The sequence below is a fragment of the Oryctolagus cuniculus genome, chromosome 4 (assembly GCF_051225735.1).
Source record: "Oryctolagus cuniculus isolate XC-2025 breed Fujian yellow rabbit chromosome 4, ASM5122573v1, whole genome shotgun sequence".
Taxonomy (NCBI): Eukaryota; Metazoa; Chordata; class Mammalia; order Lagomorpha; family Leporidae; genus Oryctolagus; species Oryctolagus cuniculus.
The window spans coordinates 102,722,395-102,747,208 of record NC_142870.1 but is presented as its reverse complement, the minus strand read 5'-3'; the positions used below and the strand labels follow the sequence as shown (position 1 = coordinate 102,747,208).

Sequence of the window (24,814 nt, the reverse complement as noted above, 5' to 3'; positions counted from 1 at the left end):
GATGAGTACTTTGAGACACAGATAAAAACCCTGCCATACTTGGCATACAACATCACCTACAACAGACTTCTCAAGCCATTCACTGTACAGTAAGTGAAACGTACACAATTGTTCTGGGAACAGACTCAGTTCTGCTAGGAATTCCTAAGGAAGATAGAGCCATGCTGAAGCTAACAGCCAAAGTTTATTTCCAAATCCTTCACTATGCCAAGGTTCCTTTAACTATCAGTCTCCAAATGTTTTAGTCCATGGACCACAAAACAAGGAAAAGAAGACTTCAAAGATCAGACATCTCATAGGCTCTTGCTTTAGCCATGGTAAAGAACGATTAATCAAGGAGCTTTACCTCTTTTAGTGGAAACTTCAAGTTCACAATGAATAATACATTTCAAAAAGCCTACACTTTCCAAAACTTAACATGCTGTACAGAAACACAAATCAACATTCATTACCATCCTCTTCAGTATAAACTGTGGGTTTCATTAACTTAACAGGTCACTGGGCAAGAGCATAAAAAACTGCAAATTTTGATCTAAGATTACAATAAGGATCCATATTAACAAGATAATTCTGCCTTCTGATCCTACAATAAAAAAAACACTGTGATGTGCTAAGCCCTTTTGAACTTTGAGAACTGTCAATATGTACGTTATAGGAGGGGAAGGTAAGTGCATTGTTGGCGATTTTAGAAACCAACAACAAAAAGACCTAGCTTTGTGTTCTGGAAGAATTCCACAGAACCTGAGAACTTTAGCTGAAGCAATCACTTTTGAACACTGATCCTTTGGAATCAGATTTAGAAGATGCTTTGGGTTTGGGCAGTCCTACAGGAAGTTCTCAGGCAGAGGCCAGAGGAGAAAAGGCCAGGTGACGCTTCATATTCTTTGAGAAGCTCAAAGTCTAAGAGGTCTGGGAGTGGGGTGGGGTTGTTCTATATTTTAAACTAAAAGGGTGAAGATGTACCAACAGAGTAGCGAAGTTATCCTGAAAGATGCTAAATCATTTACAGAAGCAGAACAGCTGAATAAATCACAAGAGGAAACCATCTTAACGGTCCCTAAAATGTAGTTGACAATGAAGTTTTATCAGTTTGCAACACAATGAGAAAAATAAGAATGGAATTTTGGTATACAGATTTATTTCTCAAGAAAGGAGGAGTCAGATGTTAAGTTGTTGCATGTTACTATGCTAAAGATTTTCTATTACCTTATCCATATAGATGCCACTTTCATACTTCTATTTTATATGTATGCAGTAGTTAACAACTCCTGGGTAAAACTGAAGAACTAGAAGTTGAACCTAGAGTACTACAGAGCCAGTCCTTGTTGGTACTAGTGAAATCCAGTAATATTTGAACAAGAGAAAAACCCTACCACCAGTGTGAGGCTCGAGAGGCTAAGCATTTTGGTACCACGTCTACCACAGACCATAGAGTGATACTCACGTTCCAATCTAGAGAAGTTACATCCTTGTTGCTTGGAACATCTTGCCCTCCTTCTCGTATGCAATGTCTCAGTACTAACTGTGTGGAGCCACTGGTACTGTTTTCACTAAGATTCCATATTCTTGCTGTTGAGTCTCCAGACCTACAAAGTATGCAATTTATTTTAAATCCTTGTAACATGCTCAAGTACCCTGGAATCAAAGCAACATGTTTACATTGTATTACTTATAAAGCAAATAAAGACCAGGCTACCATGGATTTCCATTTCCAGTATTTTTCCCTTCTACATCTTGGTACTCCCAAGTGAAATATTTTATGCCTTCTAAAATTACTTCATGAAGGAATAAAGATTTACAGAAGCAAAATTACTGACTGCAAACAACCAACAATAAAAAACTAAAAAAACCTAGGTAATATATTTATAAAATGCTTTAACAGTTCAGTAAGATATTCTACAAAGCCAGTTTAGTACCAGTTGAGAAACATACCCTGATGCCAGGAGATCACTAACAGGGTTCCAGGCACAGATGAAAACTTCAGATTCATGGCCCCGTAACACAACTGCTTTATTAGGAGGGATTTCAACATCCCCATCCACTTCCATCATGTCAGTATGATTATCTGCATCATGAGAAACAAGTGGAAAATTCCACTTAGGTAATATTACAAATCCTTGGGGGGCAGGGTGAGGTAAGAATGCAAAACCAGCAAAACCTTCCTTTACAACGCATAATGTTATATTTTTCACCATATCAGATTAAGGTAAACATGACTACACAGTGTTCTTCATGGAAAATACACTTCTATATTTAGTTAACTATGACTATACTATTTTTTAAAGCTTATGTTATGTGCACAGGATTGTGTGTTTAGAGAGGTGGTAGGGAGAGGATGACTGCGAACGGTTAAGACACAAACATGGCTAAAATGATGACACAGTTTGAATTAAATATACATGTACCAGTCCTATTCCAAGTTTCTGCCAGTAGGGGTTGCTGATATCATTCATATAACATTAGAGCTGCTTTTCTATCTCAGTGTCAGAAGTTAATATTTTATTAGTTCATAACTAGCATTGCAAATTTTATTTAGAAATCAAATGAAGAGGCAAAAATTCACTTCATAGTGGAAAAAGGTTTCTAAATATTTTAAAAAGAAAAATAATGTGGATTCAAACATATCTAGCTTTTGGGAGCTTTAGATGAAAAACCTAAAGTGTGTGAGACAAGCTACAGGAGCAAATCGGTATTAAATAAATAGATAAATATTTTCAATTTAGAAGATAGAACATTCTTAAAAAGCTAGATATTTCTCCTGAAAAACAAATTTTAAAAATTTCTTAGCTTACTTGCTATAGTATGCGCTCCATTCTCCTCCCCATTTGCTGTGTTTTCTCCATTTTTTGCAGATCCTTGTGGGTTAGTTGCAGCTGCGGCAGCTGCAGCAGCTGCTGCCTGTTGCTGTGCAAGCTTATCTCTATAAGCTTGTTGTCTTGTCTGCACTACATCAGGCATTACGGCATCTATCAGGGACAGAGACTCTATTGGTCGACCATCAAACAAGGTACCATCCTGGATTTTGAAAATTGTGAGAGAAGAAAAACAAAAGATAACAATTAGGGTTATTCCCGTACATACAAATCAATTGCAGCAATGAAAACACTCAAACTGGACACACATAAGAAGGAAAGGAGTTAGGAGGAAAAGCGAAAGGGAAACACCAACAGGTAACTGCAAGTTGCTGTTTAAATTTTCATTTTCACTTAGTCATGTTCTTAAATGTTGGGAGATATAACTGCAATATAACAGAAGTCACTGCTGAAAATTGGAAGGGATGTAGGTCAGAGGACAAAAATGTTTATGAATTAAGATTCTAAAATGTTGTTAGTCAAAAGCAGTGACCAGTATAGAACAGTTCATGTAAGAGGTGAGAACTGTTTGTTACACTGTGGTAAACAGTCAGCTCTCTGTATCCAGATTCAACCAAGAATGAACAGAAGCATGAATGTCAGTATTGAACACATACAGATTTTTTCCCATGGCCATTATTTTACCAACAATACACTTTAACAACTATTTACCTACCATTTACACTGTAGTAGGGACTGTAAGTCATCTACAGGGGATTTAAAGCATATGGAAGGATGCACATGGGTTATATGCAAATACTAAAACTATTTTAATATTTGAGTCAGGGACCTGAACATCCATAAATTTGCATATGGGAGAAAGAGGGTCCTAAAACCAATCCTTTGCTGATACCAAGGGATAACCACTTCAATTAAAAACTAAAAACTTTCCGGGGCCGGCACTATGGCGTAGTGGGTAAAGCCGCCACCTGCCGTGCTGGCATCCCATTTGGGTGCTGGCTCAAGTCCCAGCTGCTCCACTTCCAGTCCAGCTCACTGCTGTGGCCTGGGAAAACAGTAGAGGGTGGCACATGTGCTTGGGTCCCTACACCCGCTTGGGAGACCTGGAGGAAGCTCCTGGCTCCTGGCTTCTGATCAGCTCAGCTCCTGCTGTGTTTTGCTCATTTGGGAAGTGAACCTCTCTCTCTGCCTCTCCTTTTCTCTCTGTGTAACTCTTTCAAATAAATAAATCTTTAAAAAAAAAATTTAAATAAAAGAAAAAACTTTCTAAAAAGGTTTATCAGATTCAAAAGCTTCCTGCAGTTTCACTAAAATATTAAAGCAGAAATCAACTTCACATATTGTGCTCCACAATCATCTCATTTTATTAGTGTTACATACAAGCACACTTGTGAGGCTCCCACAGAGTCGTTGAAGTTACACAGCTAGTCAAAGAAAAACGGGATCTCTTAACAGTGCTATTCAGACTATGACCCAAAGGCCAAAAGAACTGCTATCACCTGGTATTTTGTTGGAACTGTAGACTCAAACCCACAGAATTCAAAATCCCTGAAAGAAGGGCCAGTGCTGTGGTGTAGCAGGTAAAGCCGCCACCTACAGTGCCAGCACCCCATATGGGCGCTGGTTCGAATCCCAGCTGCTCTGCTTCCAATCCAGTTCTCTGCTATGGCCTAGGAAAGCAGTAGAAGATGGCCCAAGTCCTTGGGCCCTTGCACCCTTATGGGGGAGACCCGTAAGAATCTCCTGGCACCTGACTTTGGACTGGCCCAGCTCCAGCTGTTGTGGCCATTTTGGGAGTGAACCAGCGGACCTCCCTCCCTCCCTTCCTCTCTAACTCTGCCTTTGAAATAAATAAATAAATAAATCTTAGGGAAAAAAAAAAAAGCCTGGAGGTAGAAAAATTAAAAAAGAATTCCCCGAAGGCAGGCTGAGGAACCAGTGTGTTAACAAGCTTTCTGGGTGAGTCTCACCTACACTAACATTTAAGAAGTACCATCATAACTCACAGGCTAGTGCGTCTCAATTTTTTTTTTTTTTAAGATTTCTTTATTTGAAAGTCAGAGTTACAAAGAGAGCGAGCAAGTCACAAACACAAACAAGTACTCAATTCTGCCATAAGCAGCCACAGAAAATACATAAATTGGCTAGAACATGCATATGTGAAACCTGGTTCACTTAAGCCAGTGAACTGATAATCTAGTGGTGTGAACATGCTACGGTGATTACACAGCACATCTTTCTAAATTGCCAACTGTCATAAAATACTTGAGAAATAGGAAGCAGCACTTTAACTTATAAACAGCTAAAAATATACAAACATCCATACAGATACATTGCAGAGTACTAGCTTACAAGCTGTTTCCAGCTAAAAGAAGACTTCATCTCTGGCGAGCAGCAAAACTATCACTCTTTGCAATAAAGCATACAAGGGTACTTCAAAATGTTAACTAAAACTGGAGTTAAAATGATAATTTTCTGTTTAAGAAAAACTGAAAGCCAGGCATAGAAGAGGTCCTCCAAAGTTCATGAAAAATGTGTGTAATGGAAAAAAATTCCAAACTAAATTTATCTTGTAATTCCATTTTTCCATAAACATTATCAAGTACCTTCATATTTTGGAAAGAAAAATGCTAACAGGTAATCAAGACACATTAAATTTAGTATCAGTGGGTTTCCAAATCATAGAAAAGGAAATCCTAAAATAATAAAATCCATTTTGGTATACTATATAATTGTAGCAATAAATGCTAATGTAAAAATTAAAGATGCTTGACTTCTAATAATATATACAAGGGAACATGTTAATTCCTGAAATGAAAATAAGGGGAAAAACTCCATCTGAGTTCTGACTTGTGAATCCTGGACATTCGTGAAAATTTTAAGTTGTAATGGGAAATTTGTAAAACTTTCTGTACAAAGACCAGACACGAAGAATTAATTACTCCAAGTTTTGCAGACTATATGGTATCTGCCACAACTACTCAATTCTGCCATAAGCAGCCACAGACAACATGTAACAAAATGTGACTGCAGGATTTGAACCTGACACTTGAACTGAACACAATACTTGTAAATAGACCTTATAAGCAATAGCACAGAGTTGTTTTCACTTATATACTAGTTCCAAAATCAGGATACATCCAAATAATGTTGACAGTTTCAAATTTTCAGGCCATTAATTTAGTCTCAGCATTCTACAACACAATGCCTTTTTGTTAATGATAATGATTTCTTATGTTTACTTACAAAAATATGTTAGGGGAAATAAACTGCAGATAATGGTCCTTATAACCCGGAGCCAGCATAACCAGTCCTCTGTGATCTGACTGCTACATTAGGAATAACACCCTTCATTATTGTTTATCCAGTGAAGCTAAAATCAGATATTGAATAAGCAAACAAGATAGACGATATAAGGACTTCAGTAGAGAAAGAATACACATTTGAATTAAGTCTTCCTTACCTCATTAATACTAACTTCTGCCTCTACATACTGTAGACCTTTCTGGATGATAGAAATCAATGCAGCAGGTGGGACGAGGGCACCGTTTATATTAGACTGACTGATATGGCTTTCTATACCAAAGGTAAATGCTGAATGAGAAAATCCTAAAAACAAAAGAAAAGGTATTTTATTTTCCTAGTAGCAACATGCTAAAAGACACAAATAAAAAGATCTCTATAATCTTTCAAAAATCACAGTTGACTGTTTAAAATCCAACACTGATAGCTAAAATAAAAATTTTTAAACAGAAGAAGTGCCAAAATCTAAACATATTAGCCTTTAGGGATTTTCAGAAAGTTTACTGAAAAAATGTGTATTATAGAAAAATTACACATGGATTTCAAAAGGTTCTGCATCAAAACTCAGGCACAGCAATTATTTCAGTTTTTAAATTGAAATACTTAAAACCAGAATGTTCACATAACAAAAATCTTTGTTAGACTTGTTTTTTTATGAAAATATCACTGAAATGTAAAATTCTAGTAAACTGGTAAGATGCAGGCAGGTTCTTCTGTTTACCAAAATATTCACCAATGCCCATTATTAAACAGGAAATGCTATAACATTCAAATTGTATGTGGATTACAGAATGGTAAATTTTCAAAATGAATATGCGCTTATTTTGGTTGACAGTTATTTCACGTAACAACCCTGTTTCCCGATCGGTCTAATTTTGGGGAGTTTAGTATGTATTTGGGAATGTGAGGGAAAGTGTTCTTCCACTCTCTCCTCCTTGTGGCACTTATCAATAGTGACAATAACATACTGTGAGCTCAACAACAGCCAGTGGCTAGAAAACATTTCATCTGGTTAACTGACAGGCAAAGTCCTCACTGATCCCCACTTGCCTCTACAATACCCAACCAATGTGTACTCACACATGCGAGAGGTAAGGGGAAAAAACTTGTAAGACCTTGATTTTTAAACTCCTGATTTTGCCCACAGGCAAAATTACGATTAAATGCACTTACAGTCTTCAATTTAATCTGGGCTCACAGGGATAGCTAAGAAATTTACCAGTGAGGATGAACTGTCTCTATCAGGAAAGCCACAACTACCTGAATATAAGTAGACTCCACATCACCAGGGTAGAAAGCAACAGCAAGACTGGAGTAGGGGTGGAGTATGTGAGGGTGTGGGGATTTGTAATCAGCTAGCTTGTGGATTCACATTTTCACTTACAGACCCACAGACCCATCCCTAAATAAATTCCTCAGAAAACCATAAATGGCAGGGGAGTCAGGCAGCCCCACATCTTCAATGACTGAAGAAGACTTCAAGATAGATAGTATCATTTATGGAAAGTCTAGATCATATGCTAGGTACCATGTACACATATACAATTTTAGTATTCAAATCTGAAAACACAGCCACTAAGAGAGTAAGGCTTCCAATTTCGCTCGGAGACACTCTCTCTACTGCTCCTCTTGAAAAGCTCCAGTGTGGTAAAGGGTAAAGCTAATGCGAGTTAGACTCCTGCTTCCTGACAGAAAGTAAAGGAGTGCATCACTGTTCTGTTTTCAACTCAGAGCCTCGAAAGGGGTACACATGGTACATGAAACAGTAAGACACCTTATTAGCCATATTAGGTGCCAAGCTTTTCCAGGTGTTTTCACTTACATAAGGTTTTTCAACTGCACAGAGTCCATGACTTTTGTATTCTCTATTCATGGGTACAAATAGTCAAAACCATTACATTTCGACCCAATTTATTTGGCTTATATGGTTTAAGCTTAAAGTAAAAGTATGTCCAAGGATATCCTAGGAGTTGCCAGTAGAATCATGTCAGTTTCTGGCTGGAACATTGCATATATCGTGAATCTGTTGCATCAGACCAGGAGTGAAGTGAGCTCAGGTGCTTACATGCAGCTCAGTGTGCTTAGTGAGAATGCTCTCAACCAGCAATGGAACAATGCTGAAGCAGTCCTTAACACTGTTTGCCACTTCCCATTAATATTTACTCTAAAGTTCCACACTTAAATGTTCTGCTTAAATGTTAAATTCCAATAATTTTTATTTCACTATATGGCAGGTTAAAAATTATGTTCATAATGACTTTTTGTCTTCCTTTCCCTGAAAGTTCGTTTTCCCTAAGCTTCTGATCTCATTTTATTACACCCAAAAGTCCTGGTCACACTATGTCTCTCCACTCTCCTGGTCCCTGGCATTCTATTAATCAAATTCTTTTAGCCAGCCTTCTCTGGACTATGTCTTCCTTTTCCACCAGGACGAGAATTCAGTCACACCGCAGCTAGAATACTACTTATAAAACAAAAATTGGGGGCTGGCACTGTAGCTCAGCGGGTAAAGCCACCTGCAGTGTCAGCATCCCATATGGGCGCCGATTAGGATCCCAGCTGCTCCACTTCCAATCCAGCTCTCCTCTATGGCTTGGTAAAGCAGTGGAAGATGGTCCAAGCACTTGGGCCCCTGCACCCACATAGGAGACCCGGAGGAAGCTCCTGGCTCCTGATTGGCCCAGCTCCAGCCATTGCAGCCGGCTGCAGAATGAATCAGCAAGCAGAGGATCCCCCCCGCCCCGCCTTTCACATAAATGAATAAATCTTGTGGGGAAAAAAAAGGAATATAGTGATTCTTTAAAAAAAAAAAAAAAAACTGGTCCTATTACTTCTTACTTGACCGCTTTCAATGATCCCCTAGGCCTCTATGATAAAGGTCTACCTGCTAAGCATGCTTAACACATACAGTTGTGTTTGTGATGTGGCCTCACCTATCCCTCCAGTTTCACCTCCCCAGTTCCACGTACCCTGCCCTGTGCTGGCTGCACATTCAATTCAAGTTGAAGGCAAACTGTATGGAACACCCTGCATCTGCTGTGCTATATCATATCTCCACACTTATGGTTCCTGTGCTCTTTTCCTCTTTCTGAACAGAGATGAAGCTTCCCTTCACTACTGCAGGTTAATCAGTCTCTGAGGCTGCTCCAATAATTTGCAGTGCATGGCAATTGCCATAATGAATGCCTGCCACTTGTTTGTGTGTGACCACTAGACTGTGATGCCTGAGGAAAGGGTTTGTCTGGTAATCCTTTAATTCTGGGATACTAGCATGGTACCTAACTTAAGTATTCAATAAACATTTGCTAAATTAGAATGCTATTTCTACTATCATGTATTTTGGCATTTCCAAAAATCTGTGGCTATAGGAAAAAACATATGATTTAAGACTTCCTTGAAAAACAACCTAAAACTTAAACAAGGTTTATGCCAGAAAATATTTCCATTAAATTCCCTGTAAATACACAAGCAGAAAATACTTTTCAGAGAGAGCTTTTGACTTACATAATAAGAGGCATAAGAGGTCACCTAAATCTGGTGAAATGATGGTGAAAATCCAGCATTCAGCCTAAACAGCATCCCCTCTTTCCTGGGGTAAATGGGAATCTGGCATGAATAGTACCCTCTGTCACCAAGTCCTGTACACATTCACAAGCATAATTAAGATTCAGAAGGGAGAAGAGAGCTTCACACAGAAGTAAGGCTGAAGTTGAGGATACAGCAATGACAATCACATAGTTACATAAGTGATCACAAAAACCACTACTTTCCACATACTGCTTGTGTCAAGGAGTGCTCTCCCTTGGGAGGTCAGAGACTATTTCCATAGGGGGTTTGTTTTCCAGAGCTTGCCCCTTCTGCTGTGCAAACTGAGGATGCAGGAATAAAAGAATGGGCCTTTGACATCACAGTTATGGTACAGCTGTCTGGACAAGGCAAATAGATGAAAAAGGCAAAGGCTAGCTTGGATCAGAACACAGGGCTCCTGATCCAGAAAGAAAAGCGGACTTATCCAAGGTCCTTTTTAAATTCTGGGTCAGGAAGGACCAGAAAACTATATTCCTGTTCATATCGTCATATGCTAACTTGTTTCCCACCAAATGTATTTCTAACTTTGACTCCGGATCCAGAAAAATTAAAAAAAGAAAATGGGGAGGAGGATGTTATAGGAGACATTGGTTATCTATTAGTTAAGTCCAGCATTTATATACTAGCTATACAATTCTGTGCCTGAACTTCATCTAACCATTATATGGACTATAGAAAACTTTAATAAAGTAAATGGGTTATACAGTTTAATAGGTCAAAACCCTAATAGTACCCACAAACATCTAGGTTTATTTATGCCTACTATGATGTTTTCTGAAGATTTTTAAAGTAATAAAGTAATAATATATGGTTTTTGATATACAATCTTATAAACAAATACAGATTATGCCTTATCCAAAATGCTTAGAAGTGTTTCATATTTTAGATTTTAGAATATCTGCATACACAAAATGAGACATCATTGGGACATGACCCAAGTCTAAGCATAAAATTCATTTATATTTCACATATACTGCATATACATGGACTGATGGTAATTTTATAGAATATTTTTAGGGCACCTGTGTTTTGACTGCAACTGGTAACATGAAGTGTGGAATTTTCCACTTCTGACATCATGTTTGTATTCAAATAGTTTCTAATTTTGAAGCATTTCAGATTTTCAGATTATGGATATTCATTATGTGCAATATGTGCAATAAGCACAACCTTAGAAAAAGTGCTATGGTGAAGGGCCTGTATGATATGATATACCACTAAAAAGAAAACAGAGAAGTGGGGTGTAGGGCAGACAAGCCGATATTTCATGAAGCAAACACTTGCAGCCATAAGAATATATATTTAAGCTCCTTATAAATGCAGACCACATGCAAGATAAACCTCAGTCCTAAAAAGATAAGCAGTCTTTTTAAAAAGCTAAGAGTATTCAGAATCACAATTGAGAAAATTAATCATGGTAATAAGGATACTGCTTTTTAGAAATTTCAGTTTGTCTTTTAATAAGATGCAACTGTGTCACAACTTCTAATAACCAAATACGTGATAAATAGAGTAGATCTTGACCAGATAACAGAAGAACAGATAAAGATAATACAAAGGATCACCCACAGGTGAAATACACTGTATACAACTTAAACAAAATAAAATTACCATTTAGTATACCAAGTAACACGAAAAACATGTGCCAGAAAGTTCTAGAACAACTGTTGGGAACAATTTCTTCAGGAAATTAAAAAAAAAATCAACCCAAACTGTGATTAATCACAGAAGTCAAAGTTGAAGCCAAAGTAGAGTGGGGAGAAATTAAAAAGGTCCACACCCACTCAGCTCTTCTCAAAGTGACACCATATCGGGTTCTATTATATACAACTTAGCATGTACCACTAAGTATTTATCTGCATATGGATGCCAAATGAGTAATTCAGGCAATTCATATTAATGCCCTTGAGTGAACACTAATGAAAGAGCAAACAGAATGGAGTCAATCATTACTTATAGTACTACATGTCAAATACATTCAATTTCCAAGTCATCTCAAAAGAAAATTTTTTTTATTCACTAGCAAGTGCCTGTTGAATACAGAACTACTCCACAAAGGTGCAGAATTGTGAACACCACAGTAATCTGCTTGGGTGAATTTCTCTAATGACAGAACTGAGAAAGTCACAACCCTTAATGAAAACACTCTGACAAATATACTTTCCTCTTAATTAGTTTTGATGTGTTGAGAGACAGGTTATTTGAAACAAAGAAGTCCCTTGCCAACAAGCAACAAATGCTATGGAAATCTAAGAAAAATTAATCTGAGAAGTTATGTAATTTGGAGGGAAAAGAAGATAACATCTTCTAGTATTGATAATAGTATAAAATATTAAAGGACTAAAAGAATTCAACCAGTTTTATTCCCTTGGGGAACTGACACCACAGTCCAGTTACCATTAAATGCTTTGTTTTCAGAGAACAAATGTTAGAAATATTTATTGAAAAACGTTATTTCTAAATGACATATAACTATATACTAAAACATGACAAAGCTTTCAAAAGCAGTTTTTGGGCTTTCTGAATGGCAGGCAAAGAGGAAATTTCATTTTCCTTTATAGTAGTTTTCATGAACCAGTTCTTGAACATCTTTGCAAAAATCCTTTCCATGTCAGGACTGCTCCTGTTCTACACATTTGCTAACGTAATCCAATATTCTTTTACAGGGAAAACAGTTTAAAACTAATTCCAGTTCCTTCTCTGTTGTGCTGAATCTTTCAAGAAAAACACTTATTATCTGAAAATGATTTGTATCACATTTCTTGGACATTCAAAGACTAATTCTCTACAAGTGTCCCCTGCTAAATTTAATAAAAATATTAACTCCCTAATGCAACCCAGAGAATTACTAGACTAGGTGATTCCAAGTTATTAGACTAGTGATCTATTGCAAAAAGGGCCATAATATTTATGTACAACTGAAGATCAGAATGAAGAAAGAGCTTCTGGAATAGTAGCAAGAGCCCAGTGCGAAGCCTCAGTGGGCTTTGTTATGAGTGAGATTCTAGATTCTATCCAAACCCTTATGCTGAATGCACAGAACTGTCAAATTCTTAACCTCTCTTCCATCTACTGTTTTTGGAAATAACATCAAGTTAATGCCTAACAGTAATCTTTATGACGTACACATTCCCCATCATCCCTGCTAACCCTTGCCCATAAACATGAATGTACCACTTTCAATGGCAACTTCTTTTTAAAATATATTCTCACATCAGTAGACATCAACAGTTCATGTTTCTTACTTTATCCTACATAGTCTGTATCTGTTCTTTCAAGATACTGTGAACAGGCAACATATCAACTGTCAACTTCCATCAAGTTCTAACTGTCATACAACTAATGTAAACTAATGGCTTTCAAACTTTATCTTAGACTTAAGAAAAGCAGATTCCTAGGCCCCATTCAGCATTCTCTAAGTGATTCTGACATCGGCAGTCACAGGATCAAAACTTTGGAATTCTGGTATGAGTAGTCCTTAACTTTATGGCAAGTTGCATTCCTAGAAAAAAGTGTAAGTTAAAATGTCAGCAGTCACCATTTTTACCGAAGCGTTCATATAGTATTTTTTTTTTTTTGACAGAGTTAGATAGTGAGAGAGAGACAGAGAGAGAAAGGTCCTCCTTTTCCGTTGGTTCACCCCCCAAAATGGCCACCACGCCGGCGCGCTGTGCCGATCCAAAGCCAGGAGCCAGGTGTTTCCTCCTGGTCTCCCATGTGGGTGCAGGGCCCAACAACTTGGGCCATCCTCCCCTGCACTCCTGGGCCACAGCAGAGAGCTAGACTGGAAGAGGAGCAACCAGGACAGAACCGGCGCCCCAACCGGGACTAGAACCCAGGGTGCCGGTGCCACAGGCGGAAGATTAGCCAAGCGAGCCGCGGCGCTGGCCAAAGTGTTCCTATAGTATTAGAAAGGTGATGTAACACCTCATCAGCTCACTGTAAAGTATAAACTTTTTAAAGAACATTCATAGCACAACTAAAAATGTAATAACGTATGATACATATGGGTCTACCTACGAAATTCTTTAAAATACAATTCTTGCTTCCTTTTATGTTAACTTAAAACAAGGAATAGTTTTCTCTGTAATACAAGCAACTTTAAAGAGACTTTCAATAATATTTAAATTAACCCAGAATACAATTTTATTGCCTTTTGAAATTCACCTTATTTTCTTTGAGCAGCATAAAATATCAATTTGAGAAAGTTTGTTTGCAAACATGAAAATTTGAGCACTCAATACCTCGAGCCTCACCTTGTCCTATTTTACCTCAGCCTGGCTGAATCAGAGGATGCTGCTGAGCCAGTCAAGTGTTTGACCTCTAAAATCAGTAATTTCACATGGTGCAATCTAAAAACTTGCCAATAAACCTTTACAGCATATTTTCCATTTCTTAGTCCTTCACACTATTTGCACGTGGAAGGCAGCAGGTGATGGCTCAAATAGTTGGGTCCTCGCCACCCATGTGGGAGACTAGGATTGGGTTCCTGGCTCTTCTCTGGCTGTTGCGGGCACCTGGAGATTACAGATTACAGCTCACTCTGTCTCTCTGCCTCTAAAATAATTAGGTAAGCAAGGAACAATTTTTAAAGGTAATTAACTTAGGGGGCTGACGCTGTGGCATAGCTAGTAATGCCACTGCCTGCAGTGCCAGCATCGTATTTGAGAGTCGGTTCAAGTCCCAACTGCTCCAATTTCAATCCAGCTCTCTGCTATGGCTTGGAAAAGCAATACAAAATGGCCCAAGTCCTTGGGCTCCTGAACCCATGTAGGAGACCCGGAAGAAGCTCCTGGCTCCTGGTTTCAGACAGCGGCACCTCCGGCCATTGTAGCCATCTGGGGAGTGAACCCGCGGCTGGAAGACCTCTATCTCTCTGCCTCAGCTTCTCTGTAACTCTGCCTTTCAAATAAAAAAATAAATCTTTAAAAAAAAAAAAAAAGTAATTAGCTTCAAAAACAGAAAGCATAATATTTGCTTTGAGTCAACAGATTCTTTCCATCTGGCCCAAAGGTATTATACGACAACTCGGTAAATCACTAGGTGACTACTTTTTTACTTTATTAATCATCTTTTTCAGCACATCTTTAGAAGTCCTGCTTTGGATCTTCTTGAATACTAGTTTGGCAGTTTACACAAACAAAACAAAATTTATTTACTGATTCTAAAGCTTCACAATAAGGAAGCCTGTGGGTTACCTACTTTCTTCTCTCATTCTCCCCTTGCCCTCCTTGGACATCATCTTCTCAGCTACTTCATGTCAAGGAGGAGCAGTGGTGATGCTGCACTCAATTCCTCAGACACTGGGTAAAAGGAAAGCTTCAACTTTTAGGAAAACAACTTTTTATAACATTAGCCATTATTTGGTAGCTGAATTTAAGAATGAGGGGAGCTATTTTATGTATATATTTCAGCAAGTTTTAGATCAGATCAGTAAACAAGTAAAGTATGCATGCATTTTCCCAGTGTAATCTAAAAAGAATTTATTACTGTGTTTTAGATTTATAGGTTTGCATTGAAATATAGAAGTTTGTAAGGAACACAGCTTCAGTTCACTAGATTCAAATGTATTTCATATGATTTAAAAATTTGCTGTGTGGGCCAGTGCCGCGGCTCACTAGGCTAATCCTCCGCTTGCAGCACCGGCACCCCAGGTTCTAGTCCTGACTGGGGCGCTGGATTCTGTCCTGGTTGCTCCTCTTCCAGGCCAGCTCTCTGCTGTGGAAGGAAGGCAGTGGAGGATGGCCCAAGTGCTTGGGCCCTGCACCCGCATGGGAGACCAGGGGGAAACACATGGCTCCTGGCTCTGGATCAGCACAGTGTGCCGGCCGTAGCGGCCACTTGGGGGGGTGAACCAACGGAAAAGGAAGACCTTTCTTTCTGTCTCTTGTCTAACTCTGCCTGTCGAAAAAAAAACTGCTGTGTGAAACTAAAAAATTTTTGAAAAGATCTAAAACACACTCAAGAGAAAGAAAAGAGAAAAAAAGAGGAAAGAAAAGGAAAAAGGAAGGAACCCACACCTAAGAGAAAAGACTCAGAAATGGAGTACAGCTAAAAATATCTCAGGAAGCAATAGTATCTAAGATCTATGGCCATGTTTGCATCTCCTGTGTAGGAAATGATAACTATCTAAGCCATATAAGAAGACAGAATCAACTTATAAAACCATAAACTGAGGGCTCAATATTTTACAAGGTTAGACCTGTATTCTATCCCTCTCATGCCCTCTCACATATACCTACCAAAAATATACCATACCATATCTTACCTTACTGGTAAAACATTACAGTAACTTTAAGGTATAATTTCAAAATTCAATCTCTTCTACATGATATTTTCTAACACTAAATGACTCTACTTTTTGTTAACAATCTGCACTTACCACTGCTATCAATCTTTTTCACTATGTTTTAACCTTATCCAATACTTTCTGCTCTAACACATTTACATTTTTCGTTTAATCCACAGCCATACATTGCCAAAACAGTTCTGTTTTGAAATCATACCATTTTATCTGGAAAATGTGATCACTGCTTTATTTAGTAAATAAAAATGACATCAATGGTTTATATTTTTAACCATCCCAAGAATAAGAATCCAAGTCAAGAATTTACTTAATTGGGATAATACCTGTGAAGGCATTCTGAGAAAATGTTAACCTAGCTTTTGAAATGCTAGTAACATGTAACCAGGGATTATGGACATAGATTATCAAACTGATGTATACCTGAAAGTTTACATACTGCTAGTAAACATGTACAACAATCTCACTTCATAATAAATCATAAACGGTCTTTGAACAGTGAAAGCCAAAGTGTTACAAATATTTGCCTGAAATGATTCCAACATATTTGAAAGAGTCAGAGAGTTAAACCATGCAGCAAAACATAGCTTTAAAGTGGCAGTCCAGACATTAAGGAAACATACAAAGTTCAACAGTTTGGACTGATACAAATTTCAAATGCATAAAAGATTTTGAGAATATTAAAATAATTTGAGGCCTATTTACTTTATAAAAGTACTCACCTGACTCTTGCAAGTATCTATATACCAAGAAGTTGACCTCATCACTGCTTATACTCATCTTTATTCCCACTTAAACCATGAGGTCACAACACAGGATATAACCCTAAAAATAAAACAAAGTTAATTAAGTATTTTCTCAGTAAAATATTAAACAAACTGCAAACAATGTTGTAAAAACCATTTGATTTTATTAGGTGAGGTAAAATGGGTTCTATATTGCCTAATAACAAACCCTAACATGTAAAGCTACTTCCAAAAGGTAGTAATCACACAACCAAAACATGGCTGGTAACTATTTTTCTACAAAGCAACATATTATCAAAAACAAATCAACAATTTTAAAGAGGACTTAAGCAATATGTTTAATCATTATACCAAATAGCATAAAAAGTTGTTTGCTTTTTCTTAACTATAAAAATATATTAAACTTTAGAAATCAAGAGCATTATTTATTTGGGAAGACTGACTTGAGAGCACCGGGTTAAAAGGTGTACTCTGGTTCTGTATGTAATTGGCAGGCTTCGAGTCTCCACCTTCTCAACATCTAGGCAGCAATGTTCAAGTCGCAAACACTTCAGGTTTGTATAAGACTGGGAAGCTGGAATACAGTACTCAAAACTTGGTAACATTCTCTCATTGGAAATGCTTAAACCCTGAACGTGGAGGAGGGTGAAGAAACCAGGACACGGCATAAGTACATCGAATTATACCTATCCATTCTCACATCAGAGCGATGATTTAAAGAGGAGGTCAGCAAGCTTTCCTGAAAGGAGCCACCGCAGAAATATTTTAGGCTTTGCCAGCCAGCCAGCCAACCAGCCTGTCACTGCTCAATTCTGGAATGTGCTACAAAGGCTGCAACATGCAAACACATGAGTGCAGCAGATTCCAATAAAACTTCGGGGATACTGAGACATAAATTACATGTTATTACTGTTTCATAAAATGTTAGTATTTTTTTGATTCCTCTCCCTCCAGCCCCCGAGCACTTTAAGATGTGAAGCCTTCCATTGCTAGTGATTCTCACAGAACTGTGGTGGCAGGGCTGGATCTGGCTCACAGACTGTAGTTAGTTAATCCCTGTTTCAAAATGACATACTGACACCTATTCATAATAAAGGGGTATCTAATACTGTGGACCCTCACTGACTGTCCTGCTAACATCTTTACAGGTGCAGGACTATAGGTACAGGGAGGAGACACCGGCACAGGTGCAATGCTAAGGGAAACCAGTTCTGTTCACCTCTCAGTGGAAGGTCACATTTCCAGTTACTTGTTATCACTTTAGAGTCACAAATAAGACAAACCAATGCTGATTACATACATTTGTTGGGTGACAAGTAGAAAGGAAGCGCTATAATGAGCACAGAATAAGCAATGACAATGGGGGAAAAAGCACAGTAGCACCAATTTTCTTTCTGATACTTTATTTTTTGTCAATAGAATATTAATACAATAGAACAGATTCAAGTAGCACTAATTTTCTAGCCAATTTATTGCATACAATCAAACTATGGTTCAGTATTTCCAATGCAGCCAGCTATTATGACAAGTGCTGAAGACATAGCCAGACAAAATATACGAGGTCCACACCTTATAACCTTCTGGGTTATAGAGGAGAAATATAATAATTAGTTAATTGCATAAGAAAAAAAAAAACACAGAAAATTAGGAGAGCACAGAACCTAAGGATGACAATGAGAGTAGACAAATGGTAAAAAACATAGGTGGTGGGGCCAGTGCTGTGGTGCAGTGGGTTAAAGCCCTGGCCTGCAGTGCCGGCGTCCCACTTGGGCACCAGTTCGAGTTCCAGCTGCTCCACTTCCGATCCAGCTCTCTGCTATAGCCCAGGAAAGCAGCAGAAGATGGCCCAAGTCCTTGGGCCCTGCACCCATGTGGGAGACCTGGAAGAAGCTCCTGGCTCCAGCTGTTGTGGCCAATTAGGGAGTGAACCATCGGATGGAAGACCCCCACCCCACCCCCAGTCTCTCCTCTCTCTGTATAACTCTGACTTTCAAATAAATAAATAAATCTTTTAAAAAGTTAAAAAAAAAAAAAAGTAGGTGGCTTATAGGCTTCTGCAAGAGGCACAGTGTTAGAGGAGCCAATTTTCTAAACTTAAAGTATCTAAAGTGCATCAAGTTACCTTTGGTCCTAATCTGTGTATACCCTGCTTCTCATTATTTTGAAAGTTAAAGAAAATAAAGGGGAGATATAATCTAATTTATTTAATACCTGCTTTGTGCCGAGTCTTATACACATTATTTAATTTCCTCTTCAGTATTATTTTCCTCATTTTAATTTGACAACACTGACAAGAGAATAGCATTTCCACATATAGATCTGCAAGGAGTCTTCTAAATGTTGGTACAAGGGCTGGAGCTGTGGCTTAATGGGTTAAGCTACCACCGATAGCACCAGCATCCTGTATGGGCACCAGTTCATATCCTGGCTACTCCAGTTCCAATCCAGCTACCTGCTAACGGGTCTAGGAAAGTATCAGAAGATGGACCAAGTGCCTGGGCCTCTGCACCCACGTGGGAGATCCAGATGAGGCTCTTGGCTTCAGTCTGGCCCAGCTCTGGCAGTTGTGGTCATTTGTGAACCAGCATCTAGATGGAAGATCTCTCTGTCTCCCTCTCTCTCTACCCGTCTGCTTTTAACTCCGCCTACCAAATAAGTAAATAAATCTTTAAAAAATGTTCGTGCAAAATATGTTATTATAAAAAAATGAGGGTTCGTGCTAAGATGTAGCAAGTAAAGCCGCAACCTGCAGTGCTGGAATCCCATGTGGGCACCAGTTCAAGACCCAGCTGCTCCACTTCTGATCCAGCTCTCTGCTATGGCCTGGAAAAGCAGTAGAAGATGGCTCAAGTCCTTGGGCCCCTGCACCCATGTGAGAGACTCAGAAGAGGTTCCCGGCTTTGGATTGGCCCAGCTCCAGCTGTTGCAGCTATTTGGGTAGTGAACCAGCAGACGCAAGACACTCCCCCCCCCCCCGCTTTTGCCTCTCTGTAACTCTACCTTTCAAATAAATATATAAATCTTTAACAAAAATAAAATAGCATGAGTCTCAAAAATATTTGCACCAAAATAAATCTTTTAATTCCGTTTTTCCATTAGCTTTTTAAAGCATCTTTTCTGTGCAGAAACGTCATTCAAACTGACAGCGTTTCATCTGTGTTGAAAAGAAAAAATTTTAATTGTATAAAGAATCAAAACTCTTAGCACTAACAAGTCCTATTACCAATTCTGTTGTCAGGTCCCTGCATGCAGGCCAACATTACACAGTTTATATGGACTTCAATACAAGAGGAAGGACCAAGGGATCGGCCAGCCACTGCACAAAGAATACCCACCCAGAGCTGCTGTCACACAATCACCTACAAAATTATTCTGTTTCTTGGAGGTGTGTTCTCAACCTGCTGTGAAGCAAAGGCTCATCTCTGCCATGCTGCCCACTGGGCTACCACAGACACACTGTGACACACTGTGACAATACCATTTCTTTAATGTGGTGGCTGTATTATGCCTTTTGGCTACAAACTATCGTAACTAATGAGAAAAAATAATTTTTTTATTTTGTAAGGAAGGGGAAAGTGTCACAGAATGGGACAGTGTTTAGGGGTAAGGTTCTTCAAGAGGTGCACAGGGATGGGGACTAACACAAGGTAACTGGTACCCTCCTAGGAGCAAGAGGAGGAAACACCAGGGATGCATATGCACAGGAGAAAGTCCATGTGTACACACAGGGAGAAGGGGGCCTCAGAAGAAATCAGCCCTGCCAGCACCTTGAGCTTGGACTTCTGGCATTCAGAATTGTGAGAAAATAGAGAATTCTATACTTCAAGCAACTGAGTCTGCAGTATTTTGTTATGCCAGCTCTAGCAAACCTACAATAACCATCATCACAAATTCTTAAAACTGCTTTATCAGTAATTTGGTATCTTTTGATACCTTCTAATTTATTGCAGAGTTTATAATTGCTAGAAACTGCCTATTTGCCAATTTGACTGTCTCTTGGAACTTACTCTATCCTTCAGGAATTAACAAGGATGATAATATTAACATAATATATATTAACATTCATAATCTGCCCACCTATGTCCCTTATCCTTCAATAAAACATTCTCAGGTACAAGACCCCCAAAATTCTTTATCCTTAAATTTCCCACCTCACTGAAAATAGTAACTAAAATCCCACCAATATTAGCCAATACCCTTCTTATTGTGTATTGTTAGTAAAACAGAGCAGTCTTATCTTTGGAAATGTAGGCCCTGAGACCATCCCTGGCTGAACAACCCCCCACCCCCACCCAGAAGCCAAGTGACTAAATGGCCCAATCACAGGTGTCAGCTCCACCCCCACCCTAAAGGGATTTGCTGCTCCTATTTCCCTGTCCCCTGCAAAGGTGTAATAGGACCTGCTTCCTGCACACACACTCTCTCCAGATCTCTCTTCTTTATCCTTTTTTTTTTTCTGTTGATATCACTCTCAACCCCCTTTCTTTCTTCTTCACCCCTACCCTCCAACTTGCCAGATTTCTCCTGTCAATAAACTCTTTCCCTTACTCCAGTGTTTGGTGCGTTTTGTGATGGCCTTACATGTATAAAATATCATACACTTAAGGAAAATATGTTTTAAGATGAGATTTAAATACCAGCAAAATAGCTTAATATGTGACTAAATTAAGCACATTAGACTAAATCAAACTGTATTTACTAAAATACATTTATAAATATCAATGTAACATTAGGGTTTAAATTAATTAGATAAGCTCAAAAGGAAATAGTCATATTGGAATAGGGCCGATCCTAATGACTTCATTTTAACTTGATTACATTCACAAAGATCTGATTTCTAAATAAGGTCACATTTGCTGGTACTGTGTGCTAGGACTTCAACCTATTCAATCCACAACAGCTCCTAACTTGCGAAACACCTCCCTACTAATCTATGGTTAAGCTCATAGATTAATGCAGGGCTGAAAAGGACCACAGGTTTGAAGGTGTGCCTCCCAGTCTAAACAGAGCACTCATTCTCATGCATCCCCTCACTCTGCAGATAGACTGCCCCATTATCACCCCAGAAAGGCTTTAAAAAAAAAAAAAAAAAAAAAAAAAACTACCTTCAATCTAGTTTCTTCTTGCCTTCACAAACTTTTATTTCAAGGCACTCCTCTAGCAAATTCTCATTTAAGGCCCCTCAACATAGCAACCTGTGTTATAATTTACATTCCCTCCAGGATTCTTAACAATCAAGTCAAACAGAACACTACACCATGAAACTGAGGTTGCATTAGTTTCCTTGAGCAGCTGTAACAGTGTATCAGAAACTATGAGGCTTAGGGTAACAGCAACTGTCCCCTATAAGCCAGATACACGAAATCAAGATACACTCCCTCAGAAGGTGCCAGGGAAAGAATCTTCCAGGTCCTTCTGCTAGCTTCCTCGATACATTCATATTGTCACAACACCATGTCTTAGACTAGACAATTAATTAACAACAGAAATCTATTTCTAGCAGTTCTGAAGCCTGGAAGTACACAACCAAAGTACTGGGAGATTTGGTGTCTAAGGAAGACTCTGCCTTGGCCGGCGCCGCGGCTCACTAGGCTAATCCTCCGCCTAGCGGCGCCGGCACACTGGGTTCTAGTCCCGGTCGAGGCGCCGGATTCTGTCCCAGTTGCCCCTCTTTCAGGCCAGCTCTCTGCTGTGGCCAGGGAGTGTAGTGGAGGATGGCCCGAGTACTTGGGCCCTGCACCACATGGGAGACCAGGATAAGTACCTGGCTCCTGCCATCGGATCAGCACGGTGCGCAGGCCGCAGCACACCGGCCACGTTGGCCATTGGAGGGTGAATCAACGGTAAAGGAAGACCTTTCTCTCTCTCTCTCTCTCACTGTCCACTCTGCCTGTCAAAAAAAAAAAGACTCTGCCTCATAGATGGCATCTTTTTTGCTATGTCATCCCACAGCATAAAAGGCCAAGGAGCTCTCTTCAATCTCTTTTGTAAGGACACTAATACCATCTTTAAAGGCAGAGCCCCTTCCCAAAAGGGTCCACCTCTTATTATCACCATTAGGTTTCCCTGTAAATTCTGGAGAGCAAACTCAGACCACAGCACATGGCTCATGGATGCACTATTCAGTCTAGTCACCTCGTTTTTCACTTCCATGTCTCTTTAAACTGCTCCCCCTTGGAGTCTGTGTACAAATTTCTTTTTCTTATGGACACCTACCATAGTACATTAAAAACTACCATAAATTATCTCATTTTAACTTGAGTAAATCCATAGAGCCCCTATGTCCAAATGAAGATTGCATTCTGTGGTACCAGAGGTCATCACTTCAACATAATTTGGGGAGGCACAATCTGACTCTAATTAAATTGCAAAAGCCTGGGACTAGTAAACATAAATGCCACCGCTCTGCACCTCTCCTGCTCTGGATGACAGGTATAGGAGGGGCTAACAAAAGCCTTTTCCCCTTACTTTCAGTTATCTGTCTACCTTGATTTATAATCTCTTTAAAACAAACAAAAAAAAAAATCCAACACTAACTACGCTATGATTATATCAATACATGGCAATAATCACTTTAAGTGACTTTACGTGGTAGAATGTACAGAATGTACCAAATCCCAGATATACCGTGTTTTTTTATAAAACTATATATACCTATGTTAAAGTTTAATTTATAAGACAGACAACAATAAGAGATGAACAACTAGTAGCAACACAGAATTTACTGTAGTTAAACTGCCACCCATCACTACGTTTGCACTTTAGAATCACTATTAAGTGAAGTAAGGGTTACCCACACACAAGTACTGAGATAACTCAGCTACTAAAGGGACTAACAGGGCGGGTATCATATAGAGTGGATATGCAGAACACAGGAATGATTCACATCTCTACTGGTATGGGGCTGGGTGGCATGAGATTTCACCATGCTGCTCTGAAGGGTGTACAATATAAAACTGGTATAACACAAAAGGAAGAAAAAAGATTCTATGCCAAACAATTGAAACTGAATTTACTCAAGTCTCTACCACTTTGTAGAAATCACAGACCAGTGGAATACGTTAAACAGTACTCAAAGATGCAATCAGCAAAATCCAGAATGTGGGAAATTCCAAAGGACATACATGAATTTCCTAAACTAGCACATGGAAGTGATTTTAAAAATTTAGCAGACAAAAGCTATACATACTTCTTATCTGGATCCTAATGAGAACTAGTCACTTGAAAATCATTTGGGAGATGAAAGAAAAACACAGTAGTTCCCTTTACTTCTTCCAGTTTCTCATGGGGCGTTACCACTTCTGGACAACTACAACACATAAGGCCCTGGCCTAAAGCGCCAACATCCCATATGGGCGCTGGTTCTGGTACAGACTACTTCTCTTCCGATCCAGCTCTCTGCTATGGCCTGGGATAGCAGTGGAAGATGCCCAAGTCTTCAGGCCCCTGTGGAAGACCCAGAAGAAGCTCCTGGCTCCTGGCTTCGGATCCACCCAGCTCTGGCCGTTGCATTCATCCGAGGAGTGAACCAGAGGATGGAAGATCTCTATCTCTGTCTCTACTTCTCTCTGTAACTCTTTTAAGTAAATTTAATAAATCTTAAAAAAAAAAAAAGTGTACCCCATCTATACTCATAGAATTAGTTTGATTTACTCCAAAAGTATTAAGGAATTACTAGTAAAGCTTTCTTATGAGAACAGTGGACAACCCCCCCCCCCCACAGAATACCAATAATAGTAATCAGATACATAATCTTTGTTTTCCTTCAACTATATAAACAAAAAAATCCCCGTTTTTGCATAATGTTCTTCCATAAATCTCTAAACAAATGAAAGGAAAATATTCTTTCAAAAAATATGAAATTCAGTTCAGGCTATCGATATCAAAAACATTTAACCTCAATTAGTTAGAAGTCCTCACATTAGGAGAGATTATTAGAAAGATAAGTGTTCATACTGATTCACATTACTTCTCTCATACATCATATCTATACTAACTCTGCTTACAAGATGCCTCCCAGCATTTTAAAGTGCTTTACCTAAAAGCTCTAAATAGAACTT

At 38.8% G+C, this 24,814-nt stretch overlaps 1 protein-coding gene across 8 annotated transcripts in view; it reads right to left on the bottom strand.

Annotated features, from left to right (window-relative positions):
- TBL1XR1 (TBL1X/Y related 1) overlaps positions 1–24,814 on the bottom strand; it is a 182,665-nt gene that overhangs the window by 36,502 nt on the left and 121,349 nt on the right. For 5 of the 8 annotated variants that reach the window (XM_051818787.3, XM_089330908.1, XM_008266530.5 and 2 more), the window contains 5 exons: positions 16,731–16,833; positions 6,277–6,422; positions 2,793–3,015; positions 1,933–2,065; positions 1,445–1,586 (listed from right to left, as the gene is read on the bottom strand). In XM_051818787.3, the coding sequence (XP_051674747.1) occupies positions 1,445–1,586; positions 1,933–2,065; positions 2,793–3,015; positions 6,277–6,422; positions 16,731–16,788 (702 nt within the window). In that variant the 5' untranslated portion in view covers positions 16,789–16,833. Of the gene's footprint in view, positions 1–1,444; positions 1,587–1,932; positions 2,066–2,792; positions 3,016–6,276; positions 6,423–16,730; positions 16,834–24,814 lie in introns of those variants that run through there. The other 3 variants (XM_051818788.3, XM_070072487.2, XR_016232546.1) reach the window with 2 other exon arrangements.